The sequence below is a fragment of the Talpa europaea genome, assembly GCF_964194135.1.
Source record: "Talpa europaea genome assembly, chromosome: 2".
Classification (NCBI taxonomy): Eukaryota; Metazoa; Chordata; class Mammalia; order Eulipotyphla; family Talpidae; genus Talpa; species Talpa europaea.
Window position 1 is genome coordinate 64,039,210 of NC_140068.1, and position 23,510 is coordinate 64,062,719.

The following is a 23,510-nucleotide window of genomic DNA, read 5'->3' on the forward strand; positions in this document are numbered from 1 at the left end:
CTACACTTTTTACTTTCTGACATCCAAAAGCTCTTGACTGGACTGGTGAATCCCAAAGAGCAAGAGCCTAAATTATTTTCTTTGTCATGTTCAGGCCAACATTTCTTAATGTTGAAAATTTCTTAAGAGTTAATACCACCTTTCAATGTCAATAAATTAAATAGTAAGATGTGAATTAACTTATGAGTAAAATATTAGACATTTTAAAATCATTTCTTATTAAGATATAAATTTTTATATTATGATCTTAGGTATTCTTCAATAAAAAGAAAATTTTCTTTCTTATAGGTTGATATTTTTAAAAACACATTAGGGTTTCTACTGAAAAGGTTAATGCACTGTATTTTTAAAACTCCTATAGAATTTCTAAATAGACTTTCTGAATTCCTTATAGTCAAAGACACGCTCTGAAATCATAAATACAAATCTCTAAGTTGCAGTATTCAGGACAAACAACCTTCTGTAACACAGAACATATTATCAGTTAACATCATCTTTGGAGAAGGGTATAAACATTCAAAGCATATTTAAGATTTAACTGTCCAGTTTTAGAAGCTGGTTTACTTTCATTGCATTTAAGACAAAGGACGAAAAATTCACTTTGTTTTCAGTGTCAACTGCTCATGAGAAGAAAAATTTCTGGACACTATAGCTATCAGCATAACTAAACAGTTTCTAGTGGAATATTTATCTAAATTATGCAATTTTAAGAATAAAGCAAGTCAAACAGCTGTTAAAAAGAGGGGGGAAAGAGCTTCTTCCATCACCTATACTTCTGCGTGTGTATAAATAAAAACCAAAGTTAGAGACATTTATGAGCTCATGATAAAATCTATAACAGGTAGACTTCACAATAGTCTCATTCTTCCAGAGCTTACTGAAGGACATTACTTGTATACCATGGTTAGATTATTATGGACTAGACCAGTATTTGAAACAAAGACCTTAAAGTTCTTTGCCCTTTCAGTGTTCCCTAAGAGAACAGTGAGGAAAAGCCACAACAGCCACTCTGAAAAGCTGTACTGCTTCCCACGCTAAGTCAATGACAATTAAGTGACAGACTATTATTTCTACACACCAAGGGTATAACCAAAACAGGAGGTGGTAGGAAACAAAAGCAACACGTGGCCTACAAGGAAGTGGTGGCAGCAATCAGTTCTAAATGAGCCAAAGCAAATTTTGTTTACCCCAAAGAAGAAAAAAAAGCATTTTAAACTTCTTTTTAAGACTACAAGAGTGACCACTGCTGCTACTTAACATGGACAGAGGCTCCTTCTTAAATCTCTTTCAAGCCTGAGGGTAAGCCTTGAGCAGAATTTATTGATTTTGTGGTTAAGGAAGGTGAATGCTACATTCAATTTTATAAAATCCTGATACAGAAAGAAAATGAAGTTTAAAGTTTAGATTCTGGTAGGATATGTAAGATATCATGTCTGAAACAGGTTCACTCAGCAGTTTTTATGCCAAATATGAAAAATATGAGCAGCCCCAAAGCTGAGGATTTTAAATTCCTAATTCATAGTTAATATTTCTGACCATACTGGCTCAAGATGGCAGAGCAAGCCAATACAGCAACCCGAGCACCAAATGAAGTTAGAGGGGTGAAATTTCTTTTGTGGTAAATTTGGGGAAGGCAAGTAGAAATAAACTCTTAAGAAATACCTGGAATATATAAAGCGAATACTACTGGACTGGTAGAGAAAACGAAGGGGAGGACACCACAGCCCCAAACAAAAGAAAAATTCTCTTCAAGGAACCCCCAAAGAAAGTGAAAGTCTGAAACAATTAATACAATGATCTGAAAGGGCAGCTAAGGGGCAAGCAGTAAGTACAATTGTCACTGCCAAGTCTGTCAAGTCTATGGGTACTTTTTCAAGTGCAGACAGCAATTCCAAGAAGTGTACTTAAAGGAATGTCGACTAATTGATGCAAACTACTAATGAGGCTTCAGAGAGGTCAGCAGAGACTACTGTGGTCACTTTGGACCTTACATGAGACAGAGAGGGAAAAATGGAAAAAAGCTGTGTCCCAGGGTGACATACTCTGAAGTCTGGTGCCTGAGTAAGTTTCTCCTTTCATTAGCATCAGAAGGTTGTCAGGCAGCTTTTCTGTTGCTGCATCCCCCTTTAGAAGCCACCCCCCCCCCAAACAACCCCCACACTGAAAGGGAAACAGGCCTGACTGCAGAAGTCTGGAGGAAAGCCAAGATAGGCTCCAAAGAAAGACAAAAATCAACAACCAGAACCATCCCCAACCCCTGAAAACAATAGAGATATTTCATAGAACATAAGAATCTTTTAAAAATGCCTTTAATATCCTTGGAGAGATTAAAGAAGATACTACACCCACCAAACAAGGGGGAAAAAAAAACACCATTTTTAAAACAGTAGTAAGAAACAAACAACAATTAAAGAGTTCCTGGAAATTAAATGTGACTGCCAAATTAAAATTTTAATAAACAGAACTGAATGATACTAAAAACCAAGCTGGTGATATAGAAAGCAAAAATTAAGAATGCCTCTTAGACTCTCAGAGATTCAAGATCAAGATATAGAAATTACTATACAAGAGTACTGCTAATTATAACATGGGGGTAGAACTTGATAAAGAAAAAAAAATTAAAACCCCACAGGTGGAAAAGAGAAACAATCAAAGAGAGGAAAAAGAAATCCAAGACAAAATAGGATTGATTCAAACTGGGGGGGGGGGGGTACTTTTAGATTAAAAAGTCCCTCCAATTCCTGAGAAGAAAGTTTTTGATTTTAAAAAAACACATACTGATTAAACTCTAGAAACTTGAAGAAAATTCTCAAACTTTCCATTGAGGAAAAGATTTTAAGAATCTAATCTAGCAAATATTAAGTCTCTTGAATAGAGAAAACAGAGTAATGCTTCCTGAGGAAACCTGAGTTAAATCTAGAATTTTATATCCAACCAAATTATACATTGACATATGTAAAGGCCAGGACTGGCCACAGTGCAGGTTTTCTGATCCCATGCAGACCGGGTAAAGGAGGAGTCAGAGTCCTCAGTAGTTTTGCAGGTTTTTTATTTGGGGTTCACCAGGCATATGGCAGGCAGGGGTGCTGGCTGGGAGGCTGGGAGGTTGGCAGGCCTCCCAGCCCCCAGCAAGTCTTCACTCTATCTGGACTCTCTGGCGTTCGTTCTGCTGCTTCTCGGCTTCTGCTTCGGCTTCTGCTTCTGCTGCTACTGGTGCTGCTGGCGTCCCCCCATGACGCCGCCCTTAAAAGCACAGTCTTAGCTCAGGTGAATCCCATCTACCTATACCCACACCCTATTCCAGGTGCCCGCCATCAGGCATGCATTCAGGCAAGGATCCATCATCTATCCTGATGGCGGAAGGGTAGGAAAGCCTGATATTTTCTTTACCCTACAGTCCACCCCCTCAGGGTTTTCTGCCATATAGTCCACGTATATACAATTTTTTAAGCAAACATAAACAGTGCAGCCATGGCCCACAAAAGCAAATACATCACAACAAAATACAACAGAACACAAATAAGTCCAGGCAGGGCACCAACCTAGTGCAAAAGACAATTATTGGTACCAGCAGATGAGCCACCAAATCTGCTGCCGAAGGCCCTGCTCATACGAGGGAGGGGAATCACTCACGGCATCTACTATATCACACCAGGAGCTGTCAGGCTTCCTGGCCTTCTCTGGCTGTAGTCTCGGCTACAAGGCACACACAGCATCCACCCCCGGGATGCACTAGCTCTGGGATTGGCAATTCTATTCTGTTGGGGGTAATCGCCAACCCTCAGGGTTTCTGTCTGCAGTCGCTCCAACACTCGGCCTTCACAGCCACCAGTGCAACTCACAGACCCCTGCACTCAAGCCAACCCACTGCACAATCACATGGGTCGGGTATCCAAACTCTGCATTCGGCTTGGGCTCCACCCCAAGCCACATTCCCCACCCGTCCCCCAAGGACAGGTTCCTCAGCTCCTCACCCTCACTCAAGAATGAGCAGGGCATCACCCACAGGTGATTTTACGAGACTCACAGTTCTTCAGCATACCCAGGCTGCTTAACAGCCGCTTAGGGCTTCTCAACTTAGCATCAGTACCAGCTTTTGCCTTCTTAGTTGGCTTTTCTCCTCCACCTGGCTGCTGGGCATGCACAGGCTGCTTTTGGCCATCAAGGCCCACTGGCCACCCCCAGATTCTCAAAAAAAAAAAAAACATAACCTGCCAAGGTCCTCCGCCTTCTGGCGGGATTGTCAGTCCAAGTTTATCAGTCCATGTCCATCAGTTGAAGTCCATTGGCCTCTCCTTGCATCAGCAACGGCCTGCTGCCTCAGGGGTCATTGGCTAGTCCTTTCCGGTGTCCTTGGCTGGTCCTATCCGGTGTCGTTGGCTGGTCCTTTCGGGCGTCTCCTTCACGCCAGGTCTCATCCTGTAGCTCGTGGACGTATCTACTATACCGCCATGGCGCCTCCAGCATCGTCACAGGCAGTCTTTTATTCCTTAGTCCCTCCAGGTCTTCGGAGGGCTCCAATACCCGTCTGCATGGATCCTGCTGACTTACGCCAATTGTAAAGGCAGGAACGGACACGGGGCAGGTTTTCTGATCCCATGCAGACCGGGTAAAAGAGGAGTCAAGAGTCCTCAGTAGTTTTGCAGGTTTTTTATTTGGGGTTTTCCAGGCATATGGCAGGCAGGGGTGCTGGCTGGGGGGGCTGGGAGGTTGGCAGGCCTCCCAGCCCCCAGCAAGTCTTCACTCTATCTGGACTCTCTGGCGTTCGTTCTGCTGCTTCTCGGCTTCTGCTTCGGCTTCTGCTTCAGCTTCTACTGTTGCTTCTGCTGCTACTGGTGCTGCTGGCGTCCCCCCATGACGCCGCCCTTAAAAGCACAGTCTTAGCTCAGCTGAATCCCATCTACCTATGCCCACACCCTATTCCAGGTGCCCGCCATCAGGCATGCATTCAGGCAAGGATCCATCATCTATCCTGATGGCGGAAGGGCAGAAAAGCCTGATATTTTCTTTACCCTACAACATTTCACATTAACACAATGCTTCAGGAAGCAATTCAAGCAAATAAAAAAGAAATATAAGAAAAGATGTATCTCTTATGTCTTTGCCAGACAAAGTCTAAAATTAATAAAATCCCTTGGAATATTGACACTTACATCATTTTCTAAGGTACGGGCATTTAGTCTGTAGGATTATACACTCTCTTCTATGGTTGCTCACACAACTAAACAGTTCAGTGGAGAACAGTATTTATATAGTTATAATACAAAGGAAATATCTTTATATATTGTATATTAGAGAAGAAAGCAACGTGATTAGCTATATTGTGCATATATGTGTTGTTAAATCAAACCGGGGAGAAAAAAGAAGTTGTAAGAATGCAAATTTCTCTTCATCTTTAAAAAAAAGCAAAAACTTCCTAAATTTTAAAATCAAGGAATACAGCTATTAATATATGAAACATAGAGTGGTGATAACTTAGAGAACTACACGGCAGAACCTCATAAAAGAAGTTACATCTAAGGACTCCAGGGGAGGACTCATATAAAGAAGAGCAAAAGAAAACTGATTTTTCACTTTTGATACTCCTGTCAAGGGGCTTTATTTTCTTCACACTGATATTAATGTAGCCTGGTCATCTTACTGTTTTGTTTGCTTTTCATTAACTTAAACTGCATAAGGCTCAGAAAGAGTGGAATTTTAATAAAAAGAAAACCTCCAGATGAATATTAGTTAAGATATAATGGTAAACATGCAATTCAATTGACCTTAAACTGTCTGGATGGAGATTTTCAATATTCACAGCACAAGCCATAGTTTTTATGAAAGTCACGTCCCAGGGATTCATCACTGTAGAATATTAAAGCAAACATCTCAGTAAGGTGAATTTGGGAGATTAAACATTTATAGACAGAAGGATAAAAACTAGTACTATAAAGAAGAGATAAAACTGCAAAAAATATCTAATTGATATGCTTCTGGGCTAATAGCTGATTAGCAATCAGCAATAAAAAAGAATTTATATCACTCCTTCCCCATCACCCATTTTTTTCTCTCCTAGTATCTGTGAAGAAGCCATGTGATGTTATTTACAGTAAAGCATCTGAAGAAGGCTGTCCTTGATTAGGTAAGTGATCTTTTAGACAGAAGGCCTTGGAATCCAGATTTCCAAATTGAGAACAAAAGGATCAAAAGTTTCCTAAGAAAATTCTATCTGTGGGATAGGTGAGCTTCTAATAGAGATAATTTCCCAGATTTCATTGTAAAAGTTTAGAAGAATGTTTAGTAAGCTTAGTTTCAACACATTTAGATTTTTTCTTTTATTAATAAAACAGGGATGCAAATCCTCAGAAAACCTTGACAAGGCAAGTCCCAACAAAATAGGGTAACTACCACTTCAGCTGAAAACATCTGTGTAGCTATTCACAGCTGTTACCAATGTTTAAGTATGTGCCATGTTCCTATATTCTGATAGGAGACATACACTGAGAGAAATATGACACAGCCTGCAGAGGGCTAGCACAAGTTGCTCAAGAGACTGATTAAGGGTAAAGACATGCAAAAAAAAAAATCTATACAATAAATGTCTTAACAGCAGTAATGAGGTACAGTTTTCCTGGGCTTGGGGGTGGGAGAGAAATAACCAGAGTCCTAGTTAATTAGAGAAAGTTCAATAACAAGGCACATTTGAATTGAGTTTTAAGAGAGAAATAGATCAGAATTAGTAGGAGATAAAAATTACAGGATTTAGTAGCCAAGTGAGTATACAAAGTAAGGAAAATGGTGTGGACTTTCAGAGCTTTGCCCTAAGTTACTAGATAGATGATGGAGCCATTAATCTGTGCGTAATTAAGAAAATTTTGGATTTTAGCTTTCTTTTTTATCCTTTATTGGCTCTAGATAGTGTTACATTAACCCATAATAACTGCAGACAGTCAGCTTTCAATGGAGGCTAAAATTTCTGTCCAACACTGTATTCTACTTGATTCCGATAGAGACACACTTAATTTTCATGAAGGAGAAACAGTTAATCATGCTATTTCTCAAATGTGACCACTGAAGGACCAGAAGGCAGACGGAAATGTGAATGGTATAGCAGGGTAAACTGGTGGCGGGGGGCAGGAGGGCTTGGGGAGGTGTCAGAGCTAAAAATGGTGTTGACACAATGCCTTAAGTATTTTACTAGTGGCCCAAAACCTGAGCCTAGAGGGTTGATAGATATATCTTGAGGCAGCTCCTACAAATTTGAAATTTCTTTGAAGTCTTATTTAGTCTTAAAAATTCATGGAGATGTGCATTCTGCCCCATAATATATCAGTGTTTGTTCTGCTATTAAAAAGTGTTGCCGGGCCTCCCTAGTGGCACAGTGGTTGAGCGCTGGGTTGTGAAGCTGCCCGCAGCCTCTACAGCGCCAGTTAGATCCCGGGCCACAGGTGAGGGTCCCTGTAAGGGCAGGACTGGGCACAGGTGCAGGTTTTCTGATCCCATGCAGACCGGGTAAAGGAGGAGTCAGAGTCCTCAGTAGTTTTGCAGGTTTTTTATTTGGGGTTCACCAGGCATATGGCAGGCAGGGGTGCTGGCTGGGGGGCTGGGAGCAAGTCTTCACTCTATTTGGGCTCTCTGGCGTTGGTTCTGCTGCTTCTCAGCTTTTCTTTCGGCTTCAGCTTCGGCTTCTACTGCGGCTGCTGCTACTGGTGCTGCTGGCGTCCCCCCGTGACGCCGCCCTTAAAAGCACAGTCAGTACTCAGCTGAATCCCATCTACCTATGCCCACACCCTACTCCAGGTGCCTGCCATCAGGCATGCATTCAGGATAAGAATCCATCATCTATCCTGATGGCGGAAGGGCAGAAAAGCCTGACATTTTCTTTACCCTACAGTCCACCCCCTCAGGGTTTTCTGCCATACAGTCTATATATATACAATTTTCTTATCAAACAGACAATGCAGCCATGGCCCACAAAAGCAAATACATCACAACAAAATACAACAGAACACAAATAAGTCCAGGCAGGGCACCAACCTAGTAGCAAAAGACAATTATTGGTACCAGGAGATGAGCCACCAAATCTGCTGCCGAAGGCCCTGCTCATACGAGGGAGGGGAATCACTCACGGCATCTACTATATCACACCAGGAGCCGTCAGGCTTCCTGGCCTTCTCTGGCTGTAGTCTCGGCTACAAGGCACACACAGCATCCACCCCCGGGATGCACTAGCTCTGGGATTGGCAATTTTATTCTGTTGGGGGTAATCGCCAACCCTCAGGGTTTCTGTCTGCAGTCGCTCCAACACTCGGCCTTCATGGCCACCCATGCGACTCGCAGACCCCTGCATTCAGGCCAACCCACCGCACAAGCACATGGGTTGGGGATCCAAACTCTACATTTGGCTTGGGCTCCACCCCAAGCCACGTTCCCCACCCGTCCCCCAAGGACAGGTTCCTCAGCTCCTCACCCTCACTCAAGAATGAGCAGGGCATCACCCACAGGTGATTTTACGAGACTCACAGTTCTTCAGCATACCCAGGCTGCTTAACAGCCGCTTAGGGCTTCTCAACTTAGCATCAGTACCAGCTTTTGCCTTCTTCGTTGGCTTTTCTCCTCCACCTGGCTGCTGGGCATGCACAGGCTGCTTTTGGCCATCAAGGCCCACTGGCCACCCCCAGATTCTCAAAAAAAAAAAAAACATAACCTGCCAAGGTCCTCTGCCTTCTGGCGGGATTGTCAGTCCAAGTTTATCTGTCCATGTCCATCAGTTGAAGTCCATTGGCCTCTCCTTGCATCAGCAACAGCAACGGCCTGCTGCCTCAGGGGTCATTGGCTAGTCCTTTCCGGTGTTGTTGGCTGGTCCTATCCGGTGTAGTTGGCTGGTCCTTTCGGGTGTCTCCTTCACGCCAGGTCTCATCCTGTAGCTCGTGGACGTATCCATCTTCTATACCACCATGGCGCCTCCAGCGTCGTCACAGGCAGTCTTTTACTCCTTAGTCCCTCCAGGTCTTTGGAGGGCTCCAATACCCGTCTGCATGGATCTTGCCGACTTACGCCATTTGTAAGGGCAGGACCTGGACACTGTGCAGGTTTTCTGATCCCATGCAGACCGGGTAAAGGAGGAGTCAGAGTCCTCAGTAGTTTTGCAGGTTTTTTATTTGGGGTTCACCAGGCATATGGCAGGCAGGGGTGCTGGCTTGGGGGCTGGGAGGTTGGCAGGCCTCCCAGCCCCCAGCAAGTCTTCACTCTATTTGGGCTCTCTGGCGTTGGTTCTGCTGCTTCTCAGCTTTTCTTTCGGCTTCAGCTTCGGCTTCTACTGCGGCTGCTGCTACTGGTGCTGCTGGCGTCCCCCCGTGACGCCGCCCTTAAAAGCACAGTCAGTACTCAGCTGAATCCCATCTACCTATGCCCACACCTTACTCCAGGTGCCTGCCATCAGGCATGCATTCAGGAAAAGAATCCATCATCTATCCTGATGGCGGAAGGGCAGAAAAGCCTGATATTTTCTTTACCCTACAGTCCCACATGGTGTGCAGACCTCTCCTGCTGCCCACTGCTCCCCTCAGCAGTGTACTTCATCAGTCTGCCTGTTCTGCTCCCTGCTCTGTCTCTGGTGAATTCTTTCATCCTCCCGTGCTTCTGACTGTACCCAGTGCTTGTATAAATAAATAAATAAATCTTAAAAAAAAAAAAAGTGTTCCGCTTCCCAGCAGACCTCTCCTGACTCCCACGCTGTCCCTCAGCAGTGTATTTCAGTCAATCTGCCTGTTCTGTTCCCCACTCTGTTTCTGGTAAATCCTCTCACCCTCCAGCCTCTGGCCTGTACCCCAGCTCTTGTATGCATAAATAAATAAATCTTAAAACAAAATGAATAAAAAGTGTTGCACTTTCAAGGGGCAATAGTGATGGATCACTGGTGCCATGCTGGTGGGAGAACTATGGGAACTACACCAATGGAGAGAAATCAAATCCTACCCCAAAATTAACATAGATATAAGGAAAAAAATTAATTTAAAAAAAAGTGTTGTGCTCTGAGAGGTACTCAAAATCTTCAAGTCAAATGACGGATGCTTTAGCCAGATAGAAAGCCTTTATTCTATGACTTTGGGCACGAGACTAAGCATGGAGAAACACAACTCTGATTTCACCAGCACTACATAAAATAATCACTTTGTTTTTAGTTTTACTAGTTTTCATTTCACAAATGACATTTCCTAGACCTTGAACAGAGCCTGGGGCCACCTACAATAATCTGTTCTATCTTGTTAACAGTATGCCCAAAATCTTTGTTATTTGACAGAGAACTCTAAGAACAACTCTAAAGGCTCTAGAAGTGAAACTCCCTTCCACTATATAAGGACAGTGTGGGAAGCTGGCAATGTGCAACACAGAAGAGAACCTTCACTAAAACCCAACAATGCTGTCAACCCTCTTTTGTACTTCCAGCCTACATTAAGTGTGAGAAATAAATTTTTGTGGTTTGTATATTACCCAGTTTGTGGTATTTTTTTATAGCAGCCTCAATGAATAAGACATACTACATGAATGAGCCGTGAGGACATTATACTTAGTGAAATATGCCAGTCACAAAAGGAATACAGTATTATTTCACTTCAATGAGGTATATGAAAGAGTCAAATTCATAGATACAGTAAGTATTTTGGTGGTTTCCAGGTGTGGAGAGAAACAAACAGGAATTGTTTGTATGTGTGTATGAATTTCAGTTCTGTAAAGTGAAAAAGTTCTACACACTGGAAAACTATTCAGCAATCAAAAAGGATAAACTCATGACATTTGCAGCAAATTAGATTGAGTTGGAAGGGATTATACTCAGTGAAATAAGTCAGAAGGAAAAAAAAATATCAGATGGTTTCAATTATAGGAGAAATATAGGGGAACCAAATAAGGGATCAGGAAAAAATAATAAATTAAAAAACAAAATTAACAGGTAACTATATATCAGAGACATTCTGCAAGGGAGGAGGAGGGAGAGGGGGATCAAAACAGGGAGGGAAGAGCACAAGGGACTATGGTGATTGTGAAGTAGTAAGTTGCTAAGTCTGCTGCTTGGATTCTGCTGCTTACTGGAGCGGAAAGTTCCTGCGGTGTGCTGCTCACCCACAGTAGCTGCCAAGGCTACCTTGAACCCCTTCCCAAACAATAAAGTCTGTGATAGATGGGGTGAGAAGTTTCCTCATTCAAACTGTAAAAAACCTTACCATTCCTGCAATTCGGGGCTCAGACTTTTGGGGAGCTATCCCACTGGACCTGCCGGGTATGAAAAATAAATCTCTCTCCACCTCTCTGAGTGCCATCTGCTTTCTCTGGGAAATTGCCATAACAATAGCCACTCCCAACAGATCCTGTGTTTCTCCATCATCTCCTGGATTATCCCATGTTCCCCTGGATGTTCAGATCCTGGAGTGGGAAGAACTGATTGAGCATGCTAAGGGGCTTCCATTTAGTGTGGTATTCCTTCCAATAGACAAGATAGTCAAATGCTAAAGGAGAGAAAGAAGGCAAGTGATAACATTGGTCACCAAGTAGCTTAGTGCTTTTTACATCTCACACACCCAGTAAATCCAGTCTAAAATAAAATGATAGGGCCTCCCAGGTGGCGCAGCGGTTGAGCGCTGGGTTGCGAAGCTGCCCGCGGCCTCTGAGGCGCCGGTTCGACCTCCAGCTGCTCCCAGGCCACCGGAGGAGGGTCCTACATGGCGCGCAGACCTCTCCTGCCGCCCGCTGCTGCCCTCTGCAGTGTACTTCGGTCCTTCTGCCTGCTCTGCTCCCCGCTCTGGCTCTGGTGAATTCTCTCACCCTCCCGCGCTTCTGACTGTACCCAGTGTATGTATAAACAAAACAAACAAACAAATAAATAAATAAACATGCCTCTATTAAAAATAAATAAATAAATAAAATAAAGTGATAAGTTTCCAGTCAATTTCAGGGAACAGGAAAATCTTCATGGTACTGGATTCTGACATTGGCAATGTGGCAGGTTTCCATAGGTTATTGAAGCAGATAGAACTACTCATAAAAAAACTATTACTGGGTAAAACAAGGAACACAGGACCAGTGGAAAGTCACAGTTAGTTGCCCTCTCATGCTTCTGCTTTTGACAAAGTTGAATTTACTTGACCTTGATAAAAGCAGGCACGGTCTTCAAAACTCCTGCCTGGACAGACTATAAAGACAGAGAACGTATACCAGTGCTGCTGTTACTGTCGCCATGGGACTAACACTGCTCAAGCAGAGAAATGTCATTTATCTGGCAAAGTTTAATCAACATGTAAGCCTCTAGCCAGCTTCCAGACAGTCTATCTGAAAAAAAATTTCCATTAACTCTGTAATGCAAAGCTACACAGGATTTTAAAAGTCTTGAAGAGGTAAAATAAAAAGGAATTAATTTTATTTCAAAATATTACATTATTTTATTTATTCAATGCATTACTCCATTGAAAGGTATTCTGAAGACTTGCTTTTATGATGATAGAGCAATGATGTCTTTACCTACTTTCTTTTGAAAGATTAACAAAATGACAAGGATTTAAAAAAAAAAACTAAAACTATCACTTTCTTACTCAGATTAGGAGATATCTACAGCCATTGTTAAAGAACAGAGAATGGTCAAATCTCAGTGTCTGCAGAGGCAGCATTAACAAGTTTCAGGGCTCCCAGAAAATATCAGGAAATGGAGGTATTGCTATTGTGAAGATGGGCAAAGGCAGAAAATAAGGAGACTGTTTGAAAGTCTATATAGGCAGCAGTTAGACACCTAGGATATCTTATTCTCCCAAAAGAAGAGAGGAAGACACTTCCTTAATACACATGGCTTTTGAGTAGCAACAAACTTACAAACACCAGCACAAAAGAGAATGGCGGTGAAAATAGGGATATGATGTGAAAATGTGCAGGATAGACAGCAAGATCGACAAAGTCCCCAACCCTGCAAACCTAGAATTCCAACAGCCAGATTGATATTCCCAAAGAAAGAGACTGAAGGGCCATTCTCTAGAAAAAATAGACCATCATATGAGAAAAGACCTACAGATAGTATTATCAGTATCTTCAATGAGAATACTAAAAGTCTATCCCATTATTCTACAACAAAACCCACCAAGAAGCAAGTCTACAAGCAGATTCAGGCACAGACAGAGCTTCTAATTAGCTTTTTAGTGTCTCACCTCATAAGTAAATAAATGACAAGGATCACCGGACATCTGAGGAAAGTCTGTCACACTCTAGAAAAGACCAAAATAAACTAAGAGGAAAGTTGTAGAAATGGGGATGATATTGAAAAACAGGGAGAAGAGAATTTCAAAGACATATAATATATTCATTAAACTGAGATGTTACATTCACACTATAAAAGCAAAACATGATTAAAATGATAAAAAAAATCAGAACAAGGAAGAAAAAAAGATATAAAAAATTCAATGACAGGATTAAGAGGTAAAATTAGAAAAATCTCCCAGAAAGTAGTCAAAAAAATAAAGAAGTGGGCAATACTCCCCAAAAAGATGAGAACATTAAAAATCAATGTAAGAAGTCTAACATCCAAATTAACAGGTACTCCAGAGCAAGAGAACAAGGGGAAAAGAAGGGAGAAACTTTTCAAAGAAAATAACATAAGAACATATTTAATAACTCAATCCCGTAATTCCTAGAACACAGGGCTTACTGAACACTCAGAACAATGAATGAAAAATAGCATTCACACATTTTAGGATACACATGAAAAACAATCTTAAAAGTTGGCACAGAAGAAACTGAGGGGAAAAATGCAAAAGATTAGGAAAATGGCACTAGACTTCTTTGCAGTACTGGAAACCAGATGGTAATGAAGAAAAACCATCAAAATTCTTTGCAATCTAGAATTCTATACCCAGTCAAATTACCACAGAGTCAACATCTATGTGTAGTGCCCAGTTTAGAATTCTCCTCATGACAAGTTTGTCAAAAGTTTGTGTATAATATTTATGGCTTTATTTTCTAATATCGTATTCTTTTTATGCACATGAGGGAGGGGATCCATTTCAAGTCACAAAAAGCAACCTGCCATCCCTGTCCTAATGCCACCCCAACAATAATCCAGCTACTTATTTTGTCTCAAGTACCTCAGCACAGTAGCCCCTTCTTCTCTAGACCATCCTTAAAGTACAGGTCCCAATAAACACAGACCTATATACTTAGAATTCTAGGCAAAAGACAAGTAATAACATATTCATTAGAAAGAAGTTTCTCTCTTTTTTTCCTTACCCTAAAGAGCAAAAAGGAAAATAAATAGCCAAAACTACTTCGTCTTCTCATATGCTATATACAGCAGAAGGGCACCTAATGCACTTTAGATGTCCATAATGATCCATCTGGATCACTATCATATAAAAGTAAAACTCTAGTCTATAATCAGTTATTAGTTCTTTTACACTATGGAAGAATAAACATTCAAGAATAATTATCCCTTCCAGTCTATCCCCCCAAATGTTTTAAATATCAAAAAATGTTCCATAATTTTTTATAATTTTACAATTTTGAACATAATTATTATGTTCCCTTCCCAGTCCCTTTTCCAAAGCAAACAGAGAAACAGGAAGACTGACAGATACACATATACTCATATTTACACACAGTCTGTGACCCTGAACTCATATTCCCTCTCTGCTTCACCCTCTAATGAACATGTGGATCTGAATAAGCACTGGGTGAAGAGGTCACTGTCCTCACTGAAAAAACCCAACTGCATTCTAGGTGACTCCATGGTTTTGAGTCATGCAAAGAAATAGTCTGGTAATCTGGCTACTTACTCCACAGTATCGATCATCATTGAATATCTGAGGTGGCAGAGGGTTGCCCTGAGTGGGTTTCTTTTCCGGAGGCACATTTTTGTACATCCATTGCCTTTGTTCTTCGGACATGGTAATATCCACCTCCTCAAATTCTATCTTGTTGGCTTCTAGAAATCTAACCACATCCTGCTGTTTCTTCTTTATCTAAAAAGAGAAGACAAATAAGGAGACATGATCATCCAAAACTATATGTAAATATTCCCAAACTGAACGAGATTTGATTTCCCATTGTCAGAAGTCACTGATAGAGAAAGGAGCAATATTCATTGGCACCATACACTGACCACTGACTGGATACGAGCAGACATCTAAACAACTCTTGATGCGGTGATTTCTCCACCTACACTCCCCAGGAATCTGGGGTAGAACTCAGGCTGCCTGGAAGGAACAGACTGTCTAAGGTGAGAGTTTGACTTAGTTCTCATTGGGTCATAATCAATCCTCCCTCCCTCCCACCCACAGGAGTTCACATTTTCATTCATGAAAGCTCCCTTGGCACAAAGCCATTTGAAATCACGTATAGCCCATCTGAGACGTCAACACTTCATTGATTCCTGTGAGTAGCAACATTTTTATTCCCCTCAGCAGCCTTTCAGATATTCCACAATGATAGCCCCTGTCATGAAAGCATCCTTTCATCAATTCACCAGAGAAAAATGTTCTCCACCTCTAAAGTGTGAATAAACAACAAGCCCCATCTACTTAAGACTATTTCTTAACCCCTGTCATTCCCCGATCTTTCATGTTTCCTTCTTCAGTCACTAGGGGGCAGGTGTGCTCTTAGGAGTGGCAAACACATCTGTAGGCTTTCAAAATGCTGCCAATTCTCCTTAATTTAAAGGCACATACTGGGCCTCCCCGGTGGCGCAGCGGTTGAGCGCTGGGTTGCGAAACTGCGCACGGCCTCTGCGGCGCCGGTTCGATCCCCGGCTGCTCCCCGGCCACCAGAGGAGGGTCCCACATGGCGTGCAGACCTCTCCTGCCGCCCGCTGCTCCCCTCGGCAGTGTACTTCGGTCCTTCTGCCTGCTCTGCTCCCCGCTCTGGCTCTGGTGAATTCTCTCACCCTCCCGCGCTTCTGACTGTACCCAGTGCATGTATAAACAAAACAAACAAACCAGCAAACAAATAAATAAAGCATGCCTCTATTAAAAAAAAAAAAAATTAAAAAAAAATATTTTAAAAAAAAAAAAAAATAAAAAAAAAAAATAAAGGCACATACTAATTTAGATGGGTGATAATACTGAATATCTTAAACACAGCACTATATATTGATAAATACCAAAACAAGTATGTTTTTTATAAAGGTTCTTGGAAATCTGCATAAAAACAAACTTAAGTGGTGAAATATATCTGTATTTTGGTTTATAATAATTTACAAAAGTTATTGATGGAACATTGCATTATAACATTATGTAAGTTTCAGGTTTACATCATTATAAATCTGTATCTGTATACATTAAAAGTCCAATTCTATCCATTACCAAATATCTAACACTTTTAACCCAATTTGCCCATTCCCCCTTCCTCTTGGGGCAACCACTAATTTGGTCTTATATTTTAAAATTTTCACCTTTTTCCTTAATTCATTTACTTGTTTTTCTTGAAGTAAATAGTTTAATGGCCAAAGAAAAGAATCATCTTGAGAGGTTAGACCTACAGAAAGAACTTGTCATAGAAAATAAAATACTTAAAGAACAAACTTTCACATACCAACTGCCACTACCAATCCCTCTCCTTCTAAATGCCTCCCAGAATGTTCAAAGACCTGTGCCTCTGAGGTGGAAATCTGTAATATACCTTGAGTAAAGAGATTCTGATTACCATTTGAAGTCTATGAATGACTAATAAGATGGCATAATTACTATGGACAGAACCAAAAAAGATATCTTTAAAATCAGTATCAGAAAATGAGAGAATTACTGTATGGTTATAAATCCAGAATGATAATGGCATTATCTTAACTTCCCAAATTATTTTTCATTTCTGAAAAAAGTTAACTTTCTTTCCTTACTAACAGACAATTTCAGAAATATAGTTACATTACTTTACTTTGACTGGCAAAAGGATACCATCCATTCTACTTCCCCTAACAGTCCTACAAGGCAGATTTTATTATTTCTGAAAGTAGTCAATTATTTTGATCAAGGCCTGGGGTGTGCTCTTGTTAAGACAATCATGTCATTCTCTACTTAAAATCCCTCTTTAGTGGATCCCGAATGCCCCTGGAAGAACATACACATTTCTCAGCATAGCAAGATGCCCTTCATGATCTAGTTCCCTTGACTATAAAAGTAATTTATCTACATTTTCAAAAAATACAGAAACTGTAAAATGACAAACAGAAAAATTACCTAATTCTTCTATCCAGGTGACCACTGTAAAAATTTAATTAAAGGAAATGGTCTGGATCCAATGTCCAGATTATAATACAATATGTGGAATCTACATATCCAGCACATTTTAAATGTTCATGAGTGATAAAAAAATGAACTGACATATAGCCAGGCCTTATTTTCCTTTATAACATATAAACACATAGCATCCACCACTATGCTAAAACACTGAGTACCTAAAATCTATATCTATACAGTCTCAGTATTAGCGTGCATCAAAACACATGCTTACTTCTTTACTTTCCCACCCCCTTGTCATACAGATACATGCACATAACTTATAACTTTCACCACTAGAAATAACATCACATAGTGAACTCCTTTACTTAGAAATCTTTAGCTACTCCCTCAATACTACTCAGTACTACTTAGAACAAAACCCTATGAATAAAACCCAGGGCATAGGTCAGATATATTTTCCAAGCTCCTGAAGGATTCATGCCATTAATAAACTACTTTTCAAAAGGGCCCCATCAATTTACATTTCCACTAGCAATGTTGGAAGTGTCCATGTCTCAATACCCCTCCCTCCTTATACTAAGTATTTGAAAGCTGTATTGCAGAATATTAAAATTTTAATAATGTGAGGTGATGAATGCTAATTAAACTATTGAGGTAATCATTTTTTGGAAGCAAACTGAAACTGATTTGGGGGTTAGGACTTGGAACTAGGGCAGAGTTAAGCAGCCATGCATGGCTTAAAACAGAACACATGTAGGCTTGAGCTTCGCTGGCTTTTCCAGCTCAGCTTGCACCCTGGCACTGCTTAGGAGACTTAGAGGTTTTCAGGCCTCAGCAGTCTCCACTTTGGGTCAGTCCTGTTTGGCTGGGCATTCACCAGGGTAATCTGAGAGTCTTACTGGGAAACTATTTTTTTTTAATATTTATTTATTTATGCATACAAGAACTGTGGTACAGGCCAGAGGTGCAGGGGGGTGAGAGGATTCACCAGAGACAAAGTGGGAAACAGAACAGGCGGACTGACTGAAATACACTGCTGAGGGGAGCAGTGGGCGAGTCAGGAGAGGCCTGCTGCGCCATGTGGGTCAACTACCTGGGTAGGGATTGAACTTGTGCTGCAGTGGCTGGTGATAGATAGCTTGATAGTGCTGTCTTTAACCCCTGCGCCACCAGGAAGGCCCCTCTTGGGAAACTATTATTGGAAATCGTTTTCTCTCTATCCCCCAATTGCCCTGCACACTAATTCTTTAAAAATCTATCACACTAAGAGTGCTTCCTTTGCCTTTGTGCATATGAATGGCTCAACCCCTTTTAAAGCATGAACTACTTAACATTTTTGGGTCCTGGATGGCCCTTGGTCATGCATTAACAATTTCACAACACATACACATATCAAGTCATTATATTGTGTACCTTAAACTTGCACAGTGCTGTGTGTCAATTATATCTCAAAGAATCTAGGAAAAAAATGGTTGCTGTTCTAAAAAAAAAATTCAAATGCATCATTTTACACTAACAATCCTCAGAAAGCAAAGGACAGTCCCTTACTAACAATGATGATGATTGACAGTAGCGTGAGAATAAATTGTAAAAAAAGGAGGGAGGCAGGGAAGGCATGGTATGACCAGGTTTGTGTTTCAAAGAAATCACTTTAATACTACACAACTTAAAAAGAAAAAAAAAAAAAAAAAAGGAGAAAAACTGTGTGTACTCTGTTAACACTTATAAAAAGATCTCCAAGATATATTAGTAAATGGGAAAAAAATAAAAACAAGTAGCAGAACTGTGCATAGCCTAGACATACATTTGGGGGGAAAAAAAGGGGACAAAGATAGGAACACATTTTTATTTGCCAGTACTCATATATATATATTTTTTTTTTTAACATGGCCAAGTTCATATGAAAAGCAGGGAGAGACACCTGAATAGACACAGGCAGGCAGGAGAGCTGCCTATATTCACATTTAAAATAAAAACTCTTGAAGGTTAGATAAGAAACAAAAAAAAAAATTACCTGGATATTGGGACAAGTTTTCACTCTCTTCTGTGTAAACCAAAATTTTTGAACAGTGTGAATGTGTCAAAAGATTAAATAGAAGAAATTTATTTTAAGAGAGAAAGAGCTTCACATGGAGAACAGTAGAGATGGGGAAGCTTGTCTATGGGGGCACAGACAAGCGTGTTTGACAGAAGCCACGCTTTCCCAGCAGAACATGGGGTAGGACTTGGAGAATGTTGTTACTCATTGGTCTCCAAGTTTCCTTACAGTTGTAAGAAAGGGCAGGTGATTAAAAAGAAATTAAAAGGAGAGGTAAGGCTATAAAAAATTGGCAGTACTACAGCAACCCACCCAACTAAACAAAAAGGAGAAATTTAACTCAGAGAAGGAAGTTTTCAAGTGGATACTTGTGCCACTAGTGTTGGGAAGGAAGATGAGTCACTTCACCATGGATGTTTTTTAAGAGTTGTTTTTAAGATTTACTCAGGTGACTGTGGCGTGGATTGTGTGAGCTCAGGCTTGAGAGAGAGGAGGACAGGCCACCTCAGGAGGCAGGGACTTCTGAGAAGACACTGGCCTGCTGGGTAGGGCCCAGGTAATAGAAAGGCTTCCCCTGTGGCCACAGGAAGCTGCTAAGGGCTTCATGTGCTGGCATCAACCCAGAGTTCAAATAACAATAACATACAGTCATTTCCTTGATACAAAGAGCTTCATTCTCCCAACGTTCAACTGTTCTGAAACAAAATGTACAATGTCCAAAGAAATTTAGGGAACAAATGGAAGAGAAGAAGTAAATTGTGGGACCAAGAGTCACTGCCTTCACTCATGACAATTTAGCCATGAATGGCTAAATTATGTAATGTGATTTTGTTTTTTGTCTTTTTTAAACACTTAGAAGCCAAGGCTGATAACTCTACTTATTTACCCAATAGCCAATGACCGTATGTTTCTTAATAACAGAAGCCTGGTTTTTGTTTAGAAAAGCAATGTGCTCAGCTACAAAAACTTATTTGCCAAAACACCTCTGCAGCTAGGGGTGCTTGATCACATGACACAGTTATGGCCAACGAGAGTAAGGAAAGGTTCCATTTAATGAGCAAAAAGACAAAGTTGTTTCGCACTCGCCCCTTCTTCCAGGTAGAAGCAATTTTGCAAATGTGAAAACAAACACCCCATGTTCAGACTGGTCAAGCAGAATGACAGGAGGCTGAGTCCCTGATGACATTTTACAGCTTCCACACCAGTCTTATGTAGCTGACTCTAAACTTTCTGTGTTAGACAAATAAATCCCTAATTAGTTTAACCACTCTTCATCAAGTTTTCTATGCTTGCATCTAAATGCAACGCTACTTGGGCCTCCCCGGTGGCGCAGCGGTTGAGCGCTGGGTTGCGAAGCTGCCCACGGCCTCTGCAGCGTCGGTTCGATCCCCGGCTGCTCCCCGGCCACCGGAGGAGGGTCCCACATGGCGCGCAGACCTCTCCTGCCGCCCGCTGCTCCCCTCAGCAGTGTACTTTGGTCCTTCTGCCTGCTCTGCTCCCCGCTCTGGCTCTGGTGAATTCTCTCACCCTCCTGTGCTTCTGACTGTACCCAATGCATATATAAACAAAAAACAAACAAACAAACAAATAAATAAATAAAACATGCCTCTATTAAATGCAACGCTACTTGGTAAAATTCATAACTGCTACTTAAAATGTATTCAGAAACATGATAGTATGGTGGATTGAAAATAAAAGTTGTCACTCCAGAGCAGAAACTAAAAATCTAAGTGTTACGATATAAATTTAATATAAGTAAGGTATTGGTTATTGTATAAGCAGATAAATTTTCAGTTTTCTTTATAAGACAGCAAATTCCCTGGTACTAAAACAGGAAGATATTTATGAAAGTATGAAAGTCATATTTTACCTTATCCTTCAAACATACACCATTACATATCATCCAAAGCAATTAAAGAAAACAGACATTGCTCCATCTCTTGGGCTAGATCTCAGGTAGCAAGCTAAATCTAGCCCATTATTTTTATATATCCCACAGCCAAAAATAGCCTTATATTTTAAATGGCTGGGAAAAAATAGCATTTTGTGACAAAAAAAATTACAAAATACAAATTTCAGTGTCCATAAATAAAGGTGTATTGGAAGACAATTGCATCCGCTCATTTACATATTGTCTCTGGCTGCTTTCACCCTACCTGGCATGGTTGTAGATGCAACAGAAGCTGTGCAGTTCCCAAAGTACAGAAAAAATTGCCAACCCTGGACTAGACCACAGAGCTGCATTAGTGGTTCAAAGTTCACTTTCTCAGTAAGGCCTTCCCTGCCCACTTGATATGACGTTTTTCCCAGTTACCCAGAACTCCCTACATCCCTGACGCCTCCATTTTTACCACAGGACTTTGCATCTGACACACTGTATGCTTAACATATTTGTTTGCCCATCTCCCCTTGCTAGAATATAAATTCCTTAAGAACAGGGGTTTTTGGCTACTGTTTTGTTCACTGCTGTTTCCCATGGCTTAGAATGGTATCTGGCACAAAGCAGACACTCAATAAACATTTGTTAATAAGTATACAGGATTTTTACAAATAGAAGGTCAATTGTAACAGGAGGGTTTCATTGCTTCCCTCAGCTGTGCTGATACTCTCATCATTTAAGAAGAAGCACCTTAAGTGTCACCTCCTTGGAGAACCCTCGCTAAGCATCTGAGGTGAAGTTGTATTGCCTAAATTTATTAACATTTTACTTGTTTTACTTGTTTCTTTGCTCATCTCTCCCTCCACAATGTCAGCGTGGGGACTGGCACACAGGGGACCTCTCAGTAAATATTAACTGACTGGATAATAAAGAATTGCCACTCTAGAGCTGAACATCAAAGGTTTCCAGGCGATGTTCAAGAAATCAAACTGAGTGGGTAACCTAAGAACAAATGGATCTGAAGTTTAGTCAGACAGGAATGTAGATCAAATAGCAATATGAATTTAAATAGTGTGTCTGGGATGTTACATATAACTGTAAATAGTGTAAATAATTTAGAATCTTTAGACTTTGGATGTGAAAAAGGTTTTACTTCTAACATTGACAATGAAGAAGAACGTTGTATGAAATTGGTATGTTTAAATAAATGCTATTGACTCATTTATGAGGGGAATAGATCTCAAAAATATGAAGATACACAAAATAGTTCTGGATTGTCTGTCTGATTCAAATATTAAGTAGATAACCTTATTTGACTAAAGTTTATATTTGTCTTAAAAAATAAGGCCTTAATATTTTTAAAAAAATAAAAATTTACAAGTACATAATTCAATGTTTTGTGCAAACTCTTATTAAATTATTGATATATTTGCAAATTGATGGCAGCTGAGAATTAAGCAAATATGCTGGTATTTTCCTTGACTCTGCTTCCAATTGCTATCGCAGAATTCATCCACCCTCAAACACTTGCCCCAGATATCTCCAGGAGCTCTTAAACACTGTTTTGAAGCAAACTTCTTGGCCACTGCATGGATTGTATGGTCTAAATATGCCCCCTCCCCACCCCAATTCATACAGTATGTTGAAACCTATTTCCAAGGTGGTGGGTATTAATTTGAAGGTGGGTCTGTTGCGGGGAGTGATAGGTTATAAAGCAGAAGCCACATGAATGGGGAACTCCCTTGGCCCCTTTCAGGCATGTGAAGACACAGCAAGAGGTCCACAGTCCATAACCCCAAAGGCAGCTTTTATCAGAACCCATCCATACTGCCACTCTGAGCTTGGCCTGCAGCTTCTAAACAGACAAAGAATATAAATCTTTTTCTTTAACTCTGGACCCCTCTGGACCCCTCTGGACCCCTGCAGGACCCAATCTGCTGAGACCTGAATGCCTGCAGCCAAGTCCTGGTGACCCAACCCAACACATGCCTGGGTGATAAGCTGTCTGGACTGGTACTACTGAATACACTGATGTGATCTCATTGACCCATGGAAATCTTAGTGAAGATTCCACAGCTTGCACTGACAACCTCTTGGCTCCAATAATCCCTTGGGAATGGATCAGAGGACATCCTAAATAAATTACATTGCCCCTACTCTGTGGCACAGAATTCTAAGTAATCGTGCATTCCTGCACTCTCTCTTCTTATAGGATTAGTTCTTTCCCAGAAGGCTGCCAGCTGACTTATGTATTATGCAGCCCCTGCCAGATCTCTTTCACAGGCTTCGAGACATGTCTAGTCAAAAATGAATTCCAGGGTGTAGACAGTTTATGTTGTACCCTGGGACCTTAGAAGTCACTAGTAAATAATGAGACATAATGAATTTAAATAAGGTAGGGATAGAA

The 23,510-nt window shown here is 40.9% G+C and overlaps 1 protein-coding gene across 1 annotated transcript in view; it reads right to left on the bottom strand.

The window, feature by feature from the left end:
• Positions 1 to 23,510, bottom strand: part of SH3BGRL2 (SH3 domain binding glutamate rich protein like 2) — a gene marked incomplete at both ends in the record, with an annotated part of 67,430 nt that overhangs the window by 15,728 nt on the left and 28,192 nt on the right. The window contains one exon of the mRNA XM_084258622.1: positions 14,790 to 14,975. Within this exon, the coding sequence (XP_084114748.1) occupies positions 14,790 to 14,975 (186 nt within the window). The remainder of the gene's footprint in view (positions 1 to 14,789; positions 14,976 to 23,510) is intronic.